The 17,239-nt window shown below is 43.6% G+C and overlaps 1 protein-coding gene across 5 annotated transcripts in view; it reads right to left on the bottom strand.

Moving 5' to 3' along the window:
• IPPK (inositol-pentakisphosphate 2-kinase) overlaps nt 1–13,674 on the bottom strand; it is a 70,026-nt gene extending 56,352 nt beyond the window's left edge. For 2 of the 5 annotated variants that reach the window (XM_075005809.1, XM_075005810.1), the window contains exon 1: nt 13,459–13,674. In XM_075005809.1, coding sequence (XP_074861910.1) covers nt 13,459–13,539 — 81 coding nt within the window. In that variant the 5' untranslated portion in view covers nt 13,540–13,674. Of the gene's footprint in view, nt 1–7,072; nt 7,116–13,458 lie in introns of those variants that run through there. The other 3 variants (XM_075005811.1, XM_075005812.1, XM_075005814.1) reach the window with 3 other exon arrangements.
• Between the last annotated feature and the right edge of the window lie 3,565 nt (nt 13,675–17,239).

Here is a 17,239-nt window from a genome sequence, read left to right as displayed (position 1 = left end):
TAAATCATAAATAAATGTGTTAGTCTTTAAAGTGCTACAGGACTGCTTCCGTATTTCAATGTCACTTAAAAGTGAGAACAGCCATTTGCAGGGCACTTTTGTAGCTGACATTGCAAGGTATTTATGTACTAGATAAGCATGTGGGCACAATCAAATGTTTAGCTTTACTCACCACTGCAGGGGGACATACATCAATGCTGATGATGCTCATTAAAAAAAACAAAGTATTAATTAAATGTGTGACTGAACACCTTGGGGGAAGAGTATGGGTCTCCTGTTTTACTCATATATTTCCTGTTATAGCAGTTGGATAACAACCCAGAAAATGTTTGTTGAAAAGAACATTTTCACAGCAGATTTGACAAAGAAGATACTAATAAGAAATTCATAAAAAGTACACCAGCATTCAACCTAAGATTTAAGAATCTTAAGTGCCATCCAATATCGGAGGGGAGGTGTTGAGTATGCTTTCAGAAATCTTACAAAAGCAACATTCTGATGCAAAAACTACAGAACCCAAACCACCAGATATGAAAAATCAACCTTCTCCTGGTGGCATCTGACTCAGATGATGTAAATGAACATTGGTGGGTCTATCTGCTTTAGATATTGAGCAGAACTTGTTATTAGAATGGATGCATGTCCTTTGAAATGGAGATTAAAGCATGAATGTACATATGAATCTTTAGTGCATCTGGCATGTAAATATCTTGCCATGCCACTTTCAGGTGACACTAAAAAAGAAGCAGGCAGCACAATTGCCTAGAAATTGTAACCAACCTTGTTTGTCTAAGCAATTGGCTGAAGTAGAAGTGAGTAACTTTAGGTTCTAAAGTCTTATACAGTTTTATTTTTTAATGCAATTTATTATTACACATATTTTGACGTGTAATTTCAACTTCCATGTTAAAAAGGTTTTTACAGTATTTTAAGTTAACTGAAAAATAAAATTGTTTACAGTGCAAATATTTGTAAACAAAATATAGTGAGCACTGTACATTTTGTATTCTGTGTCATAATTATCTCAATATATTTGAAAACGTAGAAAACATCTAAAACTGTTTAAATATAAGTTATGCTAGTATTGTTTAACAGTGTGACTTACCGCAATTCATATTTTTAATCACTTGACACCCCTACTACACAGGTGTTCTAAATGTGATACAACTCCAATAGTGTGGATTCAGTAGTGGTATAAAGACAGTATAGATCAGCATAGCTATTCCCATACAGAAAGAAAACTCCACACGTAAAAGGCAACATGAACACAAAATTATTAGTCCATATAAACAGGGACAGTGCTGGTACAACTCAGTTTTGAGTGTTTAAGGTCAGAGAGATAAATAGCAAGTGGATCATGGGCAAGCCATAGCCAAGAATTTTCCAGATCTGAAGAAGTGGGTCTGTCCCATGAAAGTTCATCACCTAAATTTTTTTTTTCTGAAGATATAAACTAACATGGTTCCCTCTCTGCGACTAGGGAAACAAAGCACTCTGCTGTCTCGTCATTTTAAAATAGCAAGAAACAAGAAGAATGGGTGTAGTAGTGGTTGGTTGGTTCGTTTTAAATTAGAAACAGGCAAAAAGCTACATGCGATTGTTGTACCTATTGTTAAAAAGGTTCAAGCTTCAGGATAAGCAACCTATCTTCCTACAGCCCAATGCATCCCCTCACAAGAGAAAACCCATAGGGGGAAACTTCCACAAGCATTGGCTCAAAGACTCCAATAACATTCTGTTGTGGGGAAGAACGGAAAGGGCTGTGAGGCTCACTAGCAAAACAGTGTCAGTCCTGGAGATTTGCAAGGAGGTTCTATACCTTTACACTCTACCTCATGAGAGACATAGCACTTCAGGTCAACATACTCAGGGCAACAGTGTCTGCAAATACACTGTATTATTATGTCACCTGGCAGTGGTGTTCGTAGCTATAAGTTCTGTGCAGGGTGAACAGGTAAGTCCCCTCATAATGCCTCATTACTGCCCAACTTAAGTTGGTGAAGCACTCCCGGTGACAACGCACGCCACCCACAGAAGGAAAGTGGCACTGCAGTGCTGTACATTGGCTTCACACAGATTGAGTTACTTGAGTAGTGCACATAAAGGCCTTACTCTTTGAAAAGCAGACATATTATGCACTGTCAGAGAACACCATGCAACTAACATAATCCCTTCATAAAATTAGTGTATTCATGGGGAAGATTGTAATTTTAAGAAATCTGATGCCAACCATCCTTGTGTTAGAGCTGACAAGTTTAAATAAAGTCTGTGCAGCTAGAGTAAAGTAATCACCAAAAGCAGAAACAAGTGATCCTTGATGATCTCCACACAATGCTTGCATAATTCTCATAAAACATTTCAGTAGGAGGGTTTGCAATTCCCAAAGACTCTGAATACTTCGGCCACTTACAAGAAGCTTGATCAAATAACGCCTTGACACTGAACACGTACTTGTATGACAAAGGATGTAGAAATATTTATTTTGTTACTGGCTAAGCAGAGAAGAATAAAACTTGTTTATTCAGGATATCAAATGTGCCTGTTCCTATTCTGGGACTCATTAATGTAACCATTACACATTTGTGATATTATACATCTATGACAGAGCCAAAACTAAGCTCTCTTTTAAAAAAGATTTAATGTTAACGACTGCTGCTGCAGAACTCAGAGCAAAGGTGCGAACAAGATTTCAGATATTGTGGATTTCTTGCTAGGCATACTTTCACAGTGTTAAAGGACTGAAGCAACTCACCTATTTATTTCTGTAATGAGCACTGAAAATAATTCAGAACTGTGAAGTCCTGGTAAGAAAGTCACTGGAATAGCTGAACTAGGAGACTGAAGTAGCAGCCATATTTTGAAAAAAGATAGACCTGATACTATTCTAGTAAATCAAAAGTGTTATTGCATGCTTTAAAACAAAATACAGTGGCAAAGCATTAAAGAACATTGAAGTACTGAATAAATTAGCTAGTTTCTTTTCTGCTTATTTACTTTGTCATATCATTAAGGTTAAATCTGGTTTTATATATGCTGCTAGTTCTTTAACCTTAAGCATTCAGTCATTATATCTTTAACAAAGCCTTCTTTTCACAAAAGTGAAAAATCTTTTGGCATTATTAATTACAACTACCAAAAAGTTTAAAAAAAAAAAAGATCAACAGTTTAAGTACACTTAACTATAATTTCCTTCTCCAGTGCTGAAACTCTTCTGATGGCATTTTTCTAGTTTACATTTCTCAACGCTTGACAAACCATAAAAGTGGAGATTTTCAGACCACATATTTACATCTCGTCTTGGACTTAACATGTGCATCACTGTAACTAGACACTTACATGACAGTGAAGTTTGAGTGTCCATGCATACACTCATCAGAATTTACAGTCAAAGCAAAGCATCTTACTTTAGCCCAACTGTAGTGCAGGCCAGGCCTCAGTACATATGTAATCAAGAGAGCCTGTGATTACTTCACACAGCTCCTTCTGCAAGGCAAAGGCTGCTCAACTTGCAGCCTGACATGAAATATCCCATAGTGTGGTGCTATTTCTTTGACGTACTGATACTAAAGTAATCACATATATTATTTTGCTCTGTCCATCCATCCGGGCAAGGTTCTACCATGTTCCCCAACTCCTGCACCGTGCTGGTCCCAGCCCCTCCCCTACCCAGTGTGGGACCTGGCCCAGATCCACAACAAAGGTGCCCCCCTCCCCCCATGCCAACCCCAGCCTCTTCCCCAAACAAGCATGGGGCCCAGCCCAGCCAAGGGAGTCCCCATCACTGTGCCACCCCAGCCCCTTCCCCCCAGTGGAGCCCCCCTACATACTGTGCCAGCCCCAGCCAGCATGGGGCCCAGGTTAACCCCCAATGGAGCCTCTACCTCACCCAGCACTGGGCCTGGCCCAGACCCCACCCATGCCACCACCCCTCATCACCAGCCCCAACCCTTTTACCAGAAAGTGTGGGACCCACACTTGGATGTGTATTTCAACAAGTTTCTGCCTAGAACTTTCTTCTAGCCCAGCTTCCACTTGCAAGTGGAGCTGCAACCAGGCCTCTAGTATTCATAAGGTTTGGAACTCATTTTACATAAGAAATGAGCTACCACATCAAAGATAAGAAGTTCATTTTATGTTTTTCCTTCCATTAGAAATCAGTCTTCCACTCATCTTTGAGGGCTCTAAACTGCCATGAAACAAGAGCTTTATAGATTTTTGAAAAAAAACTTAGAACAAAATAAATGCAGGTGAACCTCTCCCTTCCCTAACAAAAAAAATAAAAAGCAAAAGCCAAAAAAGAAAAAACCCACAAATACATTGACTGGATTCTCTGCACAGTTGGTTAAGTAGCCAACTGGCAATGCAAAAAATAACCTTGAATCACAACAAACCTAAGATGCATTTCATTTCTTACATACACTCACTGCAAAAGGATGCCATGCACTGAAAGACAGAACAGCAACCAGAAGAAATATAAGACAATGAAATGAGGCAACAACATGATTTTCAAAATTCAGGATATAAATAAAAAGTAGAATTCTACACATGTGCACAGGGATGAATAGAATAGAGATGGAAAAAATCTTCCTGGATTGTGTCGTTTAACGTAGTAAATTAAAGATCATAAAAGGTATGCGGGGGGGGGAATCTATTCTTTTGAAAGTACAATCTACATCACACTCCATTCTAAAGTATCAACATAGCTGTAACTGATGTCAGTAATTTCACAGTAGTCTCTCTAAAAAAACAAAGGGATGTTACTATGTATTTAGTTATTAAATCAATTATTAACCAATAGGCAATCGAAGTAAGATGAGGGCCTGAAACATAAGCCCATGTATCACTGGCCTAGTGTGAGGCCTGAGGCTTAGGCCACGATGGTCAGGACTTTGCCCATAGATTGCAGAGTTAAGCTATGAATAAGAGGCAGTCTTTGTTAACAGAATCTGTCAAGAACAAGTTAATGGTGCACAACATTAATTGGTATTAGAAACAGGCCGGAAGCACATTCCAGAGGAGTTGTAATAAAACACTTTATGAAGAAACATCTTGGTACCAATACATACCCCACAAATAACCCACATACCGAGCCAGGTTCAGGACAAGGTTTAAACTGACAACGATAGATAGCAATGGAACCCCCGTGTACAAGATAAGGAGTGGTTAGTAGGTAAAGTCAGATGATGACAACGTGGTACATCAGGAGTGATGTGCAACTTGTTTGTATCTGTATAAAAAAAATGTATCTTGGGGGGCTGTCTTTGTCCAGCTTAGGGGGCCGTGGCAGACTGCACACTACCTACTGAGTTGCATCCATTGTAATGAACATACATGCTAGCCTAACGGTAGGCATCTGATCCAGAGAAGCTTGGACTGTGCTTTGCTTACAATACACCTGGCCTGGCACCTTCAAGCCTGATTTCACAGTCTCTCCAGGGGCTCTCTCTGAGTCTGCTATGTTGACTACTCACGCAAGCCAACTCCACCCACACACACACCCACACCCACACACACACCCACACGGTTATCATCACTGATGGAGCAGGAGATCTGTCAAGACACAACACTAACGATGTTATACATTTATAATGTCATCTTAACTATTTAGCTAACCAGTTTCAGCAACCTAAAAAGCACACCAACTGTGTATTATGCCAAATTTAATAAATCTGAAAATCTTAAGGTTGCCCTGGTACATTAGCTATTAAAATGCTTAGTCTATAGATATTTTAACAGTTTATATATGAAAAACTATGTTGGTTTGAGATCATGACAGTTCCTTCAGGGAGCACCAGAGTATTCACTCAGGTTACTCGTTTTTGTGCAAGTCGCATAATAAGCTAACAGGTTCAGAGCAAAGGTCTTTAGGAAACATTGATCACACCCACCATCAGCATTCCCTGTAAGCTGCGAATTTGTGCAGCCACTCAGGAGAAATTCAAATGCCATCCAGCTGATTAGCAGAGCAACCACAGCTAGGTTTTGTGTTTCCATTGATGACACACATCTGCACATTCCTCACTGCACATAAATTCATTCCCTCTGATCTCTTTTATCCATGTGTGGAACATTGCCCACCAGTAATATTTTTTTCTCTCTAAAGCAGTGGTTCTCAGAGATGCATGTACTTCCTGAAAGACATTTGTGAATCCACATCAAATCATCTAGATATGTGCCTAATTTTACAATAAGGTACACAAAAAGCACTAGTGAAGTCAGTAGAAACTAAAATGCCATATAGAAAATGATGTTCTATTACTATACGCTGAGATGTAAATACAACATTTATATTCTCATTGATTTACTTTATAATTATATGGTAAAAAGGACAACATAAGCAATCTTCCAGTAATAATGTACTGTGACACTTTTGTATTTTTATGTCTGATTTTGAAAGCAAGCAGTTTTTAAGTGAGGCGAAGCTTGGTAGACACAAAACAGACTCCTGAAAATGGTGTAGTAGTCTAGAAAAATTAAGAGCCACTGTTCTAAACTGCTTTCTAGAATAGCATGTATGCAACCCAAGCTAATTCTTCTACTCTTATTGCTAGCACCAAATATTAGCATGCAGTTTTTCAAACCATTAGTTTTAACAATACACACACAGTCCTGTAACTTCAGTTTACAGCATCAATGCCAGTGTTCATGAAGCATCAGGATGACCTGAAAGAAAGACCACCAAGAGAACCAACCTGCTTTAACCATTGCTTCATATGGAATATGATTTCTCTTAAATACTACATTTAAAGCCCCACAGAAAGGACCTAAAATTTTCAAGCCAACAGAAAAATGCCTAAGGGCATAAGTTATTTCACTAGTTTGTAAACCTATGCAATTGTGACAAGCAGTGTAACTCAGACATAACCAGGCTTCAATGATTTGATAGGAACCTGAAGCCTGTTCTGAATTCTCATGAAAACAGAATTACAGATGCCACATGAAGACAAATTCCAACCTACAATACTCCACGTTATTACTGTGAACATGATGGACTATTATTATATGCTCAGACCTGCAGTGTTAAAAAGCATTAGACTCACCCACCAAATTCCATGGGTAATGTTTTACTCACATGCATAGAATGGCTAGCCTCCCAGGATACAGTAAAATAGTGGCACAGGCAGGCACTAGGAGAATTAGAACAGAACATTTAGCTTCTTCCTACTCACACACAACTTAACCCATACAATCCACAAAATTTAGTTTCTCATTGAGATGGCTATTAATAGTATAGTTCCCTGTACTCCAAAAATGGAAAACTAAACAGCAAATCTGTATCTAACACTAAACTGTCTGTCTAACAAAGAAAGCAAAAAAAATCCACTTCTCTAACTATATAATCCTGAGGGCAGCAAAGTTCTGTGGCCTGCCAGACATTTTGCTCACCATTGCTAACATTCAGTATTTGCAGATACCATTGGTTTCTGCCATGTTGTTTCTTCCCTAGTGGTATTACTAAAATGGCATGCACACAAAGCAAAGGCATGTGAAGTAAGGTGTGTGCTAACTGAACACAATATTGACTGCAAGTAGAATGCCCTCCCTCTGCACACTCTCCCCATCCTTGAATTCAAGGTACACAAGCACAGTTAGCAAAACCACTCTAACCCAGGAGAACATCTTGGTTGCAACTGTTTTGCAGCCAACAGATATGAAGGAGGGCCTCTCATTCAGCCCATGTATTAGCCTAGGTTACCCATCACTGCTCCAGTAAAAAGCCAACAAGTGCCCCACTGAGTATACATTTATAATGAAAGTGGCAAAGTCCAGTTCACTCAAAGACATTTTAGCTCCTCCTAAATTAATAAAAGATTGATAACAGTATTATATATTTCATATAGAAAAGTAGAACATGACAAGGAAGATTTTTTTCTGTATACGATACATCTTTCATGGTAATATCGAAGACTCACGGATAAAAAAAGCATATGAGGACTTCAAAATCCTGTTTTTCCCCGGATTCCCAAAACAACTACTTCTTTGGCCTATTAACCCCCACAAAAACATGTTAAGAGAAGTCTCTCTTTCTGAGCCACTCCAAACCGCCATGTTCCTTGAAATATAAACTAACTGTTTATAATGACATTAACAAAACATTGGGCTACTAGAGGATACATTATACATATAAAACAGACATCAGCAGAAGTCATCAATTCCAATAAACCAAAAGAAAAGCACACATACTATATTATATACTGAGGGAAAGAAAAAGGGAATTCAAATACTCTCTTTTTATGACAGAAAGATAAAACATTCTGGCTATGTCTACACTTTCATTCCTTTTTTGAAAGAGGAATGAAAATGAGGGAAATTGAAAATGCAAATGAGGCACTGATTTACATATCATGGGCTTCATTTGCATAATATTTTCAGAACAGATTCTTTCAAAAGACGAAAAGCAGCGTAGACTGGGCTCTTTTGAAAATAAACCCCATCTTTGAAAGAACCCTTCTTCCTGAAACAAAATAGGAATGCTCCAGTGATCAATCCATCAGCAGTCGATTTATCATACCTGCTTAGAGGCGATAAATCGACCTCTAAGCTCTCTCCAGTCAACTCAGGTACTCCACCACAATGAAAAGAATAGGTGGAGTCAATGGGAGAGCATCAGCTACCAAACTCACGGCATAGAAGAAACCACTCTAAGAAAGTCTAAACATTGACTTCAGCTACGCTAACAGCACATACCTTAGATCAATGAAAAGGACAGTGTAGATCAGGCCTTAGGCTCTAAATCACAAGGCAAGCAAACTGGCAGAACAGTGAACATCAATGCTGCATGGTACTCACGTTACCTGGGCTCCTTGATACAATTTTTACTCCTAATGGCATTCCCTATACCAAAAGATTACAAATTCTATTCACTGTATTTTAAAATTCTTCAAAAAAATTTGAGAATGAGTCAATAAATAAATGAAGAGGCTGCAGTATGGCAGTGTGGATCACAGGTCACTGGCTGCCCAAAGGTGGGCGATCACCATGCAGTCTCTCTACCTCCTACCCCAGGGGCAAGGACTCAGTGGTGGGTGCTGCACCCAAGCAGGACACAGAACAAGGCATGGGCCTGCTCCAGAAACAGCCAGGGACCTTGTCCCGCTGGGGCAAGCAGCCAGCCAGGCAAGATCCAAGTGTGGTAGGGCTCACTGGGAGGGCGGTGAGGGGGAGGGACCAGGTATATGGAGAGGATCCTGAGTGGAACAACCTGGGTGCAGACAGCTCAGTGTGGTGGTCTAGATGTGGCAGGATACGGACACACAGCAGCTTGTACATGGGAGAGGGTTTCCACATGCTGGAGGATTGGTGCTTGGTGGGGTGCAGCTAGTTGGAAGTCAGTGGCATAGGGGGTTTGGATGTGGAGAATCAGGGTGGGGCATAGGAGTGGAGCTTGAGTACAAAGAGAAGTATCAGAGGGGTAGCCATGTTAGTCTATCTCCTTGTTTTTGAGTACAGGGAGTTCACTGGAGGCAGTGGGGACTCCAAATGCAGGGGCTGAGGTTCAGTGGGGTGGGTTCAGGTAGGGAGGTCTAGCAGGTTCTGAACATACCAGGTTGAACCTCCTGCAGCTAAGGGACAGTCTGTCACAGCCCCAGCCACTCCTTGCAGAGAAGAGGAAGTCCTCTACTCTCCTGACTCCCACTCAGCCAGGACTAGCAGCTGCTTCTGGGATAGGGTAGAAGTCAGTGGCTGGAGTGTCCCTAGCCCCACAGTGATTTCTCTCCCCCGCCCCCAACCCCAACTGCTCTGGGTGTCTGAAACAATGTACGTGCACTACTACAGACTACTGCAAGACTGCTCTTATAGCTTCCCTTTGCTTACCTGCTACAGTCATTTTTTTGTAGGGAATGAAAGAAATCTGTAGGAGACACGAATTCTGCACATGCACAGCAGCACATACCTCCCCCAGAAGTAAACATTTCTTGTCATCCACATTTGTGTTGTGCCATGTGGTTGCAGCTGCACTGTTTTTCAGATGCTTATTCCATACTTCACAACACAGTGCTCTGAACCCCTCTCTTATAAAAGATTTCAAAAGGACACCTGAAAAAGATACTAGATAGATTACCTAAGGAGTCACCAGTGAAATGTGAGACAGTAATAAAAGGACTGTTCATGCTGAGGACCATTCTACACCAGCAATTACTACCCACACTGTTATTGTATAGGAGAGGACCATATGGTAGTCATGCTTGCCTTAACCAAGTCTAATTTAAATGTTGGTGCATCTGTGCACACATCAGTGGAAGCAATCTTACTCGTGAAGGAATATGTCACAAGTATTCTATAACAACCAAATGAGTAGTATGTCAGAAGTATTCTAGGATAACCAAACAATAGTTCCAAATCATATTCCTCATATGCAAACCATACATAAGGTTTAAAACATTTACCAGATAAAGACTTATTAGCAACATGTCAGCCTCAAGTCAGGTTAACTGACATCACATCCTCTGCGATGCAAGAAATGCATTTAAACAGACATATGATTGTTGCACAACTGAGATAGAAGAAAGTATGACACATGCTTGGGCTGAACAAAACTTTAGTCACTACTTTGCATATACAAAATGTTCCATTAGCACACACCTAGGCTGAGACCCCGTTGGAATGACAACACCATGACTAGTGATTATCAGCAACAAAACTACGCTAATATTCACATGTTGCTTTCTATGTCCTGACTTTTTTTTAAATTAAAAGTTAATTTTGAGCCACAAAATTAGAAGTATTATGAAGCTAGATTCACTGGCTATCAGCACTGCAAACATTTTAGTTTTTTTACGGTGTTGAAAAGAGATTTGACATTGTCAGCAACTACACTCATCCCTCGTTAAACGAGTACTTTATTTACAAGTACGCGCTTACACGAGGGACACATATGCTTACTTTTTGTTCACTGGACGAGTGAACTCCCCCCCCACTAACACGAGCCTTACCCCCTCCCCACAGCTCCAACCCACTGCAGCCTGACCACTTTCCCACCTGCCCCACAGACCCCAAACCCCCACAGCCTGACACACACCCCCACACACCCAAACTGCTGTAACCTAAACCTCCCTGCCAGCCCCACATACTTAAACTGCTACAACCAACCCTGCCAGCCCCACAGACCAAAACCATTGCAGCCTTAACACCCCTACCCCCTCCCCTCATGGACCCAACCCACATGGTATTTCCATTCATCCTCATCCACCACCATGTTTTAACCCTCCCTCCTACTCATGTCCCCAAACTGCCCCCAGCCTTCAAACCCATCCCTGCAACCTAAGGTTCACTTACCTTTCAAAAGCAGTGCTGCATGCTGCCACTCCGTGCACTTGGAACCAGAGACTTTTACACTTATTTTAATGGGAATTTAGTGTCTGCCTATGAGCAGAAAGTTCAGAACCAACTGTGCTCATATAGCGAGGGATGAGTGTATATGGAATTCAAGGTCTGACTCCATACTTTCTACATGTTTAGAAAATATCATGTCCCTAGAGTAAATTATCCCTTAAATACAATGAAGAGTCTAAGATTCCCATCAGCCAACCACTGGGTTGGGCATTTTTAAAAATTGCATCTTGAACAAATATGCAGAAAAACCTCTGCCATTGTAAACTACATTCAATCCTTTCACAGTAATTTATGCAAATCTTCAATGTAAGGGACAGAAAAAAGAAGGAAAGTCTCCAGGTTCAGTTAAAAATAGGTTCAGTTACAGCCTTGCCATATTTTAGTAGGTGTTTTGAATTCTTATTTACTAAGCTAAAAAATACATTGCAAGGAAAAAAGAAATTGCACCTGTCTCAAGTTTAAGACTTGATATATTCAGTCTTAGACCTACAAAATATAGGTGGAGCAAGTTATAAGAAAAACTCAAAACCACAAATGCTTACAGAAAAGCCTTCTGTCTTTGGTCATTTCTGCCTTACCAATAGCTGAAAGGAGTGTTCTAAATATCTAGCTAGTAACAGGAGGTAAGAGATATCTGGGAAAATAATAGCCATTTCTATCCATGCTGGAATTGGCTTAGAAGGCTGCAAATGAAATAGTACATCAGGATACAAAAACCTTGACAGAATCACTCTATACTTGCCTTAAAAGTATGTAGGAAGTTTTGATGCTTAATAATTAAAATAAATGAAAATGCACTGCAAAAGACAAATTAAGAGAAATAATATCCTAATGGCAGTAAAATGACTGCACACCTTTTTTACCCAATACAGAACACATGAAGGCATCTATAAACTTTTCTACGGTGCTCATTTGCCAGCATCTGAATATAAGATAAATTAATTCATTTTCACCATTCCCCAGTGGAGAATGGACTTGTGGCCTTTTTACAGGTGGAAAATGGAGGCACAGAGATTAAATAGCATGCCTGTATTCACAGAGAAGTCTATGATAGAGCCAAAACTAGAACCCAAATCTCCTTAATTCCAGTCTTCTGCCTTAGCCACAAATTCAATCACTGTCTAGTGAGAGAAAGAGGAAAAAGCTATTTCTAGTGCTCCTCTGTCACCCCTTAAAAAGTTTTTTCACCATCTTTATTCCTTCTCCCTCCCCACCCATCTCCACCGTGTAAGGTAACGTGTTTTCCCTGATGCTTTTTTCCCCACCACATCTCCATTCCCAAAAACATAGCAAATGATTATTCGTCTACTTCTTTCCCTTGTTTTCCCTTAAAAGATGAGGTAGACTTTAAAAAAAAGCAGCAGGTTTTAATAACAAGTAAACAATCTCTGCTAACTCCACAGTTGTGGCAGAGCCTCACTCCGTATCATACCACACCCCACCGCGGGGAGAAAAAAAACAGGAGACAGGTAGTCTTCCACTCTGATCAGTTCAGAAAACGAGGGGGGGAAAAAGCATCAGGCAAAGTCAGTCTCCCTCCCCCCGACTCGGGATAGGGATAGGGATGGGAATACGTGGAATAGGCACGAATGAGAACAAAGATCATTTGTAAAGAAAAATAATCCCAGTTCTATGGGAGAAAGAGAGGCGACTTCTCCTAGGGTTTTGGGGAGGAGGTACAATTTCCCTATAGCTTCATCTCTGCCACACACAGACGTGCCTCCCACCATAGAAAGGGTAAAACCCCCTGAAAGCCCCCACCTTCTCCTGCTGCTCCTCTCAATGGGGGGACATCAGCCCTCACCCTCTTCTGAGCGAGGGGGGACATCATCCCCACCTCCCCACACACTCCTGTCAATGGGTACGGGGCGGGGGGGGTAACCTCCTGATGACTTCACACTCTCCCATCCCCCTTCCTGTGCCCCTCCCAATGGGGGGACGTCACCCCTCCACCACCTCGGAAGGGCCACGGGCCCCGCGCACACGGGAGCAGCAATCCCGCCCAGGGCCTGGGCCACGGCGCTGCCCTAAGCTCCGAGCTCCTCCCGCGCCACTGCAACGGCCGCCGCCGTCCCGCGCGCCGTGTGTGTGAGGGTTGGGGGGCGGGGGTCCTCCTGCCCGTACCTGGCTATGGGAAACGACGAGGCTCTTGTTCCCTTCCCCGTGGTATTTCCATTCATTCTCATCCATCTTCTCTGCGTCCATCCCCCGGCCGCGCTGCCCCCAGCTCGGTCCCCGTCGGGCGACGGGCGGGTCTCCGTTCTCCTCCCACCGGCCCCGTGGCTCTGCTGCGCCAACGCTCACGAATCAACCATCTGGCGATCACGCTCCCCCACAGGCAACCCGGTTCCCACAGGAAGTCCCACCTTCCACGGCGGGGTTAAGAGAGGGCCTGAGCTCCCACAACCCGACGCCTTAGCCGGCAACCCAGCGCCACGGGATTGGCTGGCACTCGGCAGCCATCTTGGTTTGGATCAGAGCGTGCAGCCGCCATCTTTGATGAAGGCGGAGGCTGGGCAGCCGGGACGCAGTCGTTCCACCTCCACGGAGGGCAAAGACAGGGAAGGGCTCCCTTGGCTGCCATCTTTACTAGGGGCAAAGCCGGGCCCCTATTAGTCTTTTTCCGGGGGTCCGGGGTGTGGCTTTGATTGAGCATAGGCAAGTGACGTCCGCCTCTGGCGAAGGGGAGGGGCATTTGCGATGCGAGTCGGGGGCCTGCAGCGAAAGGGGAACGCTGAGGCGCCCCCCCCCCCACCGGTCCCTCAGACTGTACCAGCACAACGGGCACTTCCTGGGTGACGTGGGGAGGGGCAGAGGGGTCAGGGGTATTCCCCTGGGTATGGAGCCAGCACCCACAGTACATGCCCACTGGCAGGTTGTCAGACTGTGGGAGGGGCCCACTGTGCAAGCTACCCCCCCTCCCGCTGGGTCACCTGAAAACCGAAGCTAGTGAGTGGCTCTCTTTAGTCTCACTGGGCCACAGAATTGTCCTAACCAAGCCAGTCTCCCAGGATAGGGTAGTTCTGCTGCCTGTAATTTGTGAGGTGTGGCAGCACTTTGACTGATGCAGGGGGAGCACCCAGCTCTTAACTGTCAATGTAGCGTGCAATGAGCACGCACCTCGCTTCATGTGCCCTTGGCTTTCCTGTGTGTCACTGTAGTATTACTAGTAGGGGAAAAATGACGTGCATGAAAAACAGTGGAATGTGGCAGGCCTGTGCGTAAGCAAAACGTCTTGTGGGCTGCACTTAGAACCCTTTTGGGTTGCATGTGGTCCTCCTGACTCAGGTTGCCCATCATTGGTATGAAGGGATGCACACATTTTTGCAAGGTGCCCCATATCATTCAAAGCGGCCCCCTTTGCCCTTCAATTGCACTTTGTAGGAAAGACTACTCTGAATAGGAGTTTTTGTACTTCCTGCTCTGGTGAAACAAGAGCAACAGCTCTGTAAAAGAAACTTTCAGGTGTCACTGCTGATGACTCTTTTAAAAAATTACAAGTCAGGTTCTCAAAAAAACTTACTGGTTTTAAAATCATATTTTAAAAAATAATTTGGGAATCTTTTATTTTGAGCTGCCAGTTTGCACTGTAGCTGTATTTTCATATTTTTCTCCATAACCGTAAGGTCCAGAAATAGTTTTTGTGGGGTTGAAAAAAGCTTTCTCACAAATCACTTTTCAAGGGGAAGTGAATGTCATTTACAGGAACCTCACGTTGTCACTAGTCCACGAGATTATTTTGTGAATGTGTGTGTGTCTGTGTGAGAGGGGTTTGTCCATATTCATTTGTGAGTTCAATTCTTGAGGGGGCCATATGATTTTTTAAAAAAAAGGGGGGGGTGCTTGGTCCTGCCAAGAGGTCTGGCAGGGACTGGTCTCGATGACCTCCTGAGGTCCCTTCCAGTTCTATGAGATGTGTATCTCCATATTCATGTTTTCATCGCTGCAGAGCCAGCCAGAGGGCCCTCCTTACACACAATACTATGAGAAACTCAAATTATCTTGAAGGTAGCATCTCTTTGTAGGCATCTCTTGGTGTTTGATATTTTTTCCATATATGGAACTATATCTACAAGACTAAAAAAAAGAACAAAGCTCCTCTTTTAATGGTAGTTGCAGAAACAGTGAGTGAGTGATTTGTGCAGATTTGGTATTGCTGATTGGAATACAAAAAGTAAGCCACATGCCCTTATGCTACTGAGATGAGGGGTACAGATAAACTCCCAATATCTTTTAAATTGTACAAGATTTGTTCATATCATCTGAATACAAAATTATTACAGAATTCAAACAATATATGTCACATACTCTTATTATCTACATGTTCTCTAAGACATTGGAGTTGTTCTTTACATAAATTATTTCCTGATGGTTACAGAAGATGTCAGAGAGCCACAACCTTGTTTCCCCTTCTTCATGTGTGAAAGCCATGTAACATCTGTGCCTTGGGATAGCCACTTTAAATGAGTAATCACCTATCTTACAGAGGCATTGTGAGGCTATTGGAGTGCTTTACAAACACCTTGAATTACATTTTTCTTCTCTTCCTCTTGGATTAATACAGTTTCTCAAAGAACAAACTGGATCGCAGATCCGAATGTCTGAGATTATGCCGACACAATATATATATACTCACACCTATGCCGGGGCTGGCCAACCTTACTGACACACTAAACTGTGTATGATAGTCTTCGGAAGTTCAAGAGCTGGGCACCTGCCACAGCTTAGGGCTTCAGCCCAGGTGGCACCATGTTTTGGAGGGGGTCACAAATGGTCATGTGCCCCACAACTCAGTGCAGAGGGGCAAGGGACCACCAGCAAGCAGGCAGAACAATCCTGGGCCCCAGACTTCTGGGGACCCCACAGAGCAGCCAAGGGGATTAGCAGGGGTCTGGCACTGGTAGCAAGGTTTCCCCCTGCTTTCACCCTGCCCCCCGCCGATTCTGCTCTCCCAGCTCCCAGGTGTGTTGTTCCGATCCCAATGCCAGTGACCGTGGGGAGCAGTCCCACACCTTCCCCCAAGTCCCCTCCCGCAGTGACATGGCCCAGCAGATTAGCAGAGTGCCTAGTGCAGGCTGCAGGGGTCGGGGCCCCCACACTCACTGGTATCAGAAAGCAGAGCAACCCAGCCTCAGCCTGCTCCATTCCCCTGGCTCCCAACCATGTTGTTTGTGGGAGGGGCTTTGAGGAAGGAATAGAACCACCCCCTATGCTCCCCAGTGTAGGGTAGCGAACTAACAAGGCTGAAAGCCAGGGGGGTGGAGCAAGCTGGGGCTGAGTTGCTCCACTTCCTGCTGCTTCCACCAGTGAATGCAGGTGGTGGGTGACCCTAGCTGCCACCATCAGGTCCCTCCCATCCCGCTAGTTCCCTGGGCTGTGTTGTTTGGAGGAGGGGTTTGGGTGGAGCAGGAAGAGGAAGTGGCAGGACCAGTGGTGGGAAGAGATGGGGAGGGGGTGGAGCAGGAGTGGGGACTCAGGGAATGGGATGGAGCACGGGCAGAGCTGATGTGAGAAAAGACAGGGAGGGGGTGAAGCAAGGGAGGGGACTTTGGGAAATAGGTGGAGTAGGGGTGGGAAGAGATGGGGTTCTCCCCTGGGGCTAGAGGTGATGTAGGGAAGAGTCACAGGGTGGCAGTCACCTGACTGGTGCCCCTTGTGTCCTTCTCCAGCACTTGCTGCTACTTCTACCCCAGTCCTGCTGATGCCCTGAGCCCCAACAAGCCTGGCCCATATGGCTGAAGCCCTGAGAGACCCTTCCCCACAGGGCAGAAGCACTTATTCCCACCAGTCTGCCTCAGGTCAAAAGCCTCAGGCTCCCTCCCGTCCCAGTCTAGTAGGTAGGGAAATGAGTGGGGTGTGGGGGGTGCTCCATGAGCCACATTTTAGCTATAAACAAGCATGGCTT

The sequence above is a fragment of the Carettochelys insculpta genome, chromosome 11 (genome assembly GCF_033958435.1).
Source record: "Carettochelys insculpta isolate YL-2023 chromosome 11, ASM3395843v1, whole genome shotgun sequence".
NCBI lineage: Eukaryota > Metazoa > Chordata > Testudines > Carettochelyidae > Carettochelys > Carettochelys insculpta.
This window is presented reverse-complemented; position numbering and strand designations above follow the sequence as displayed.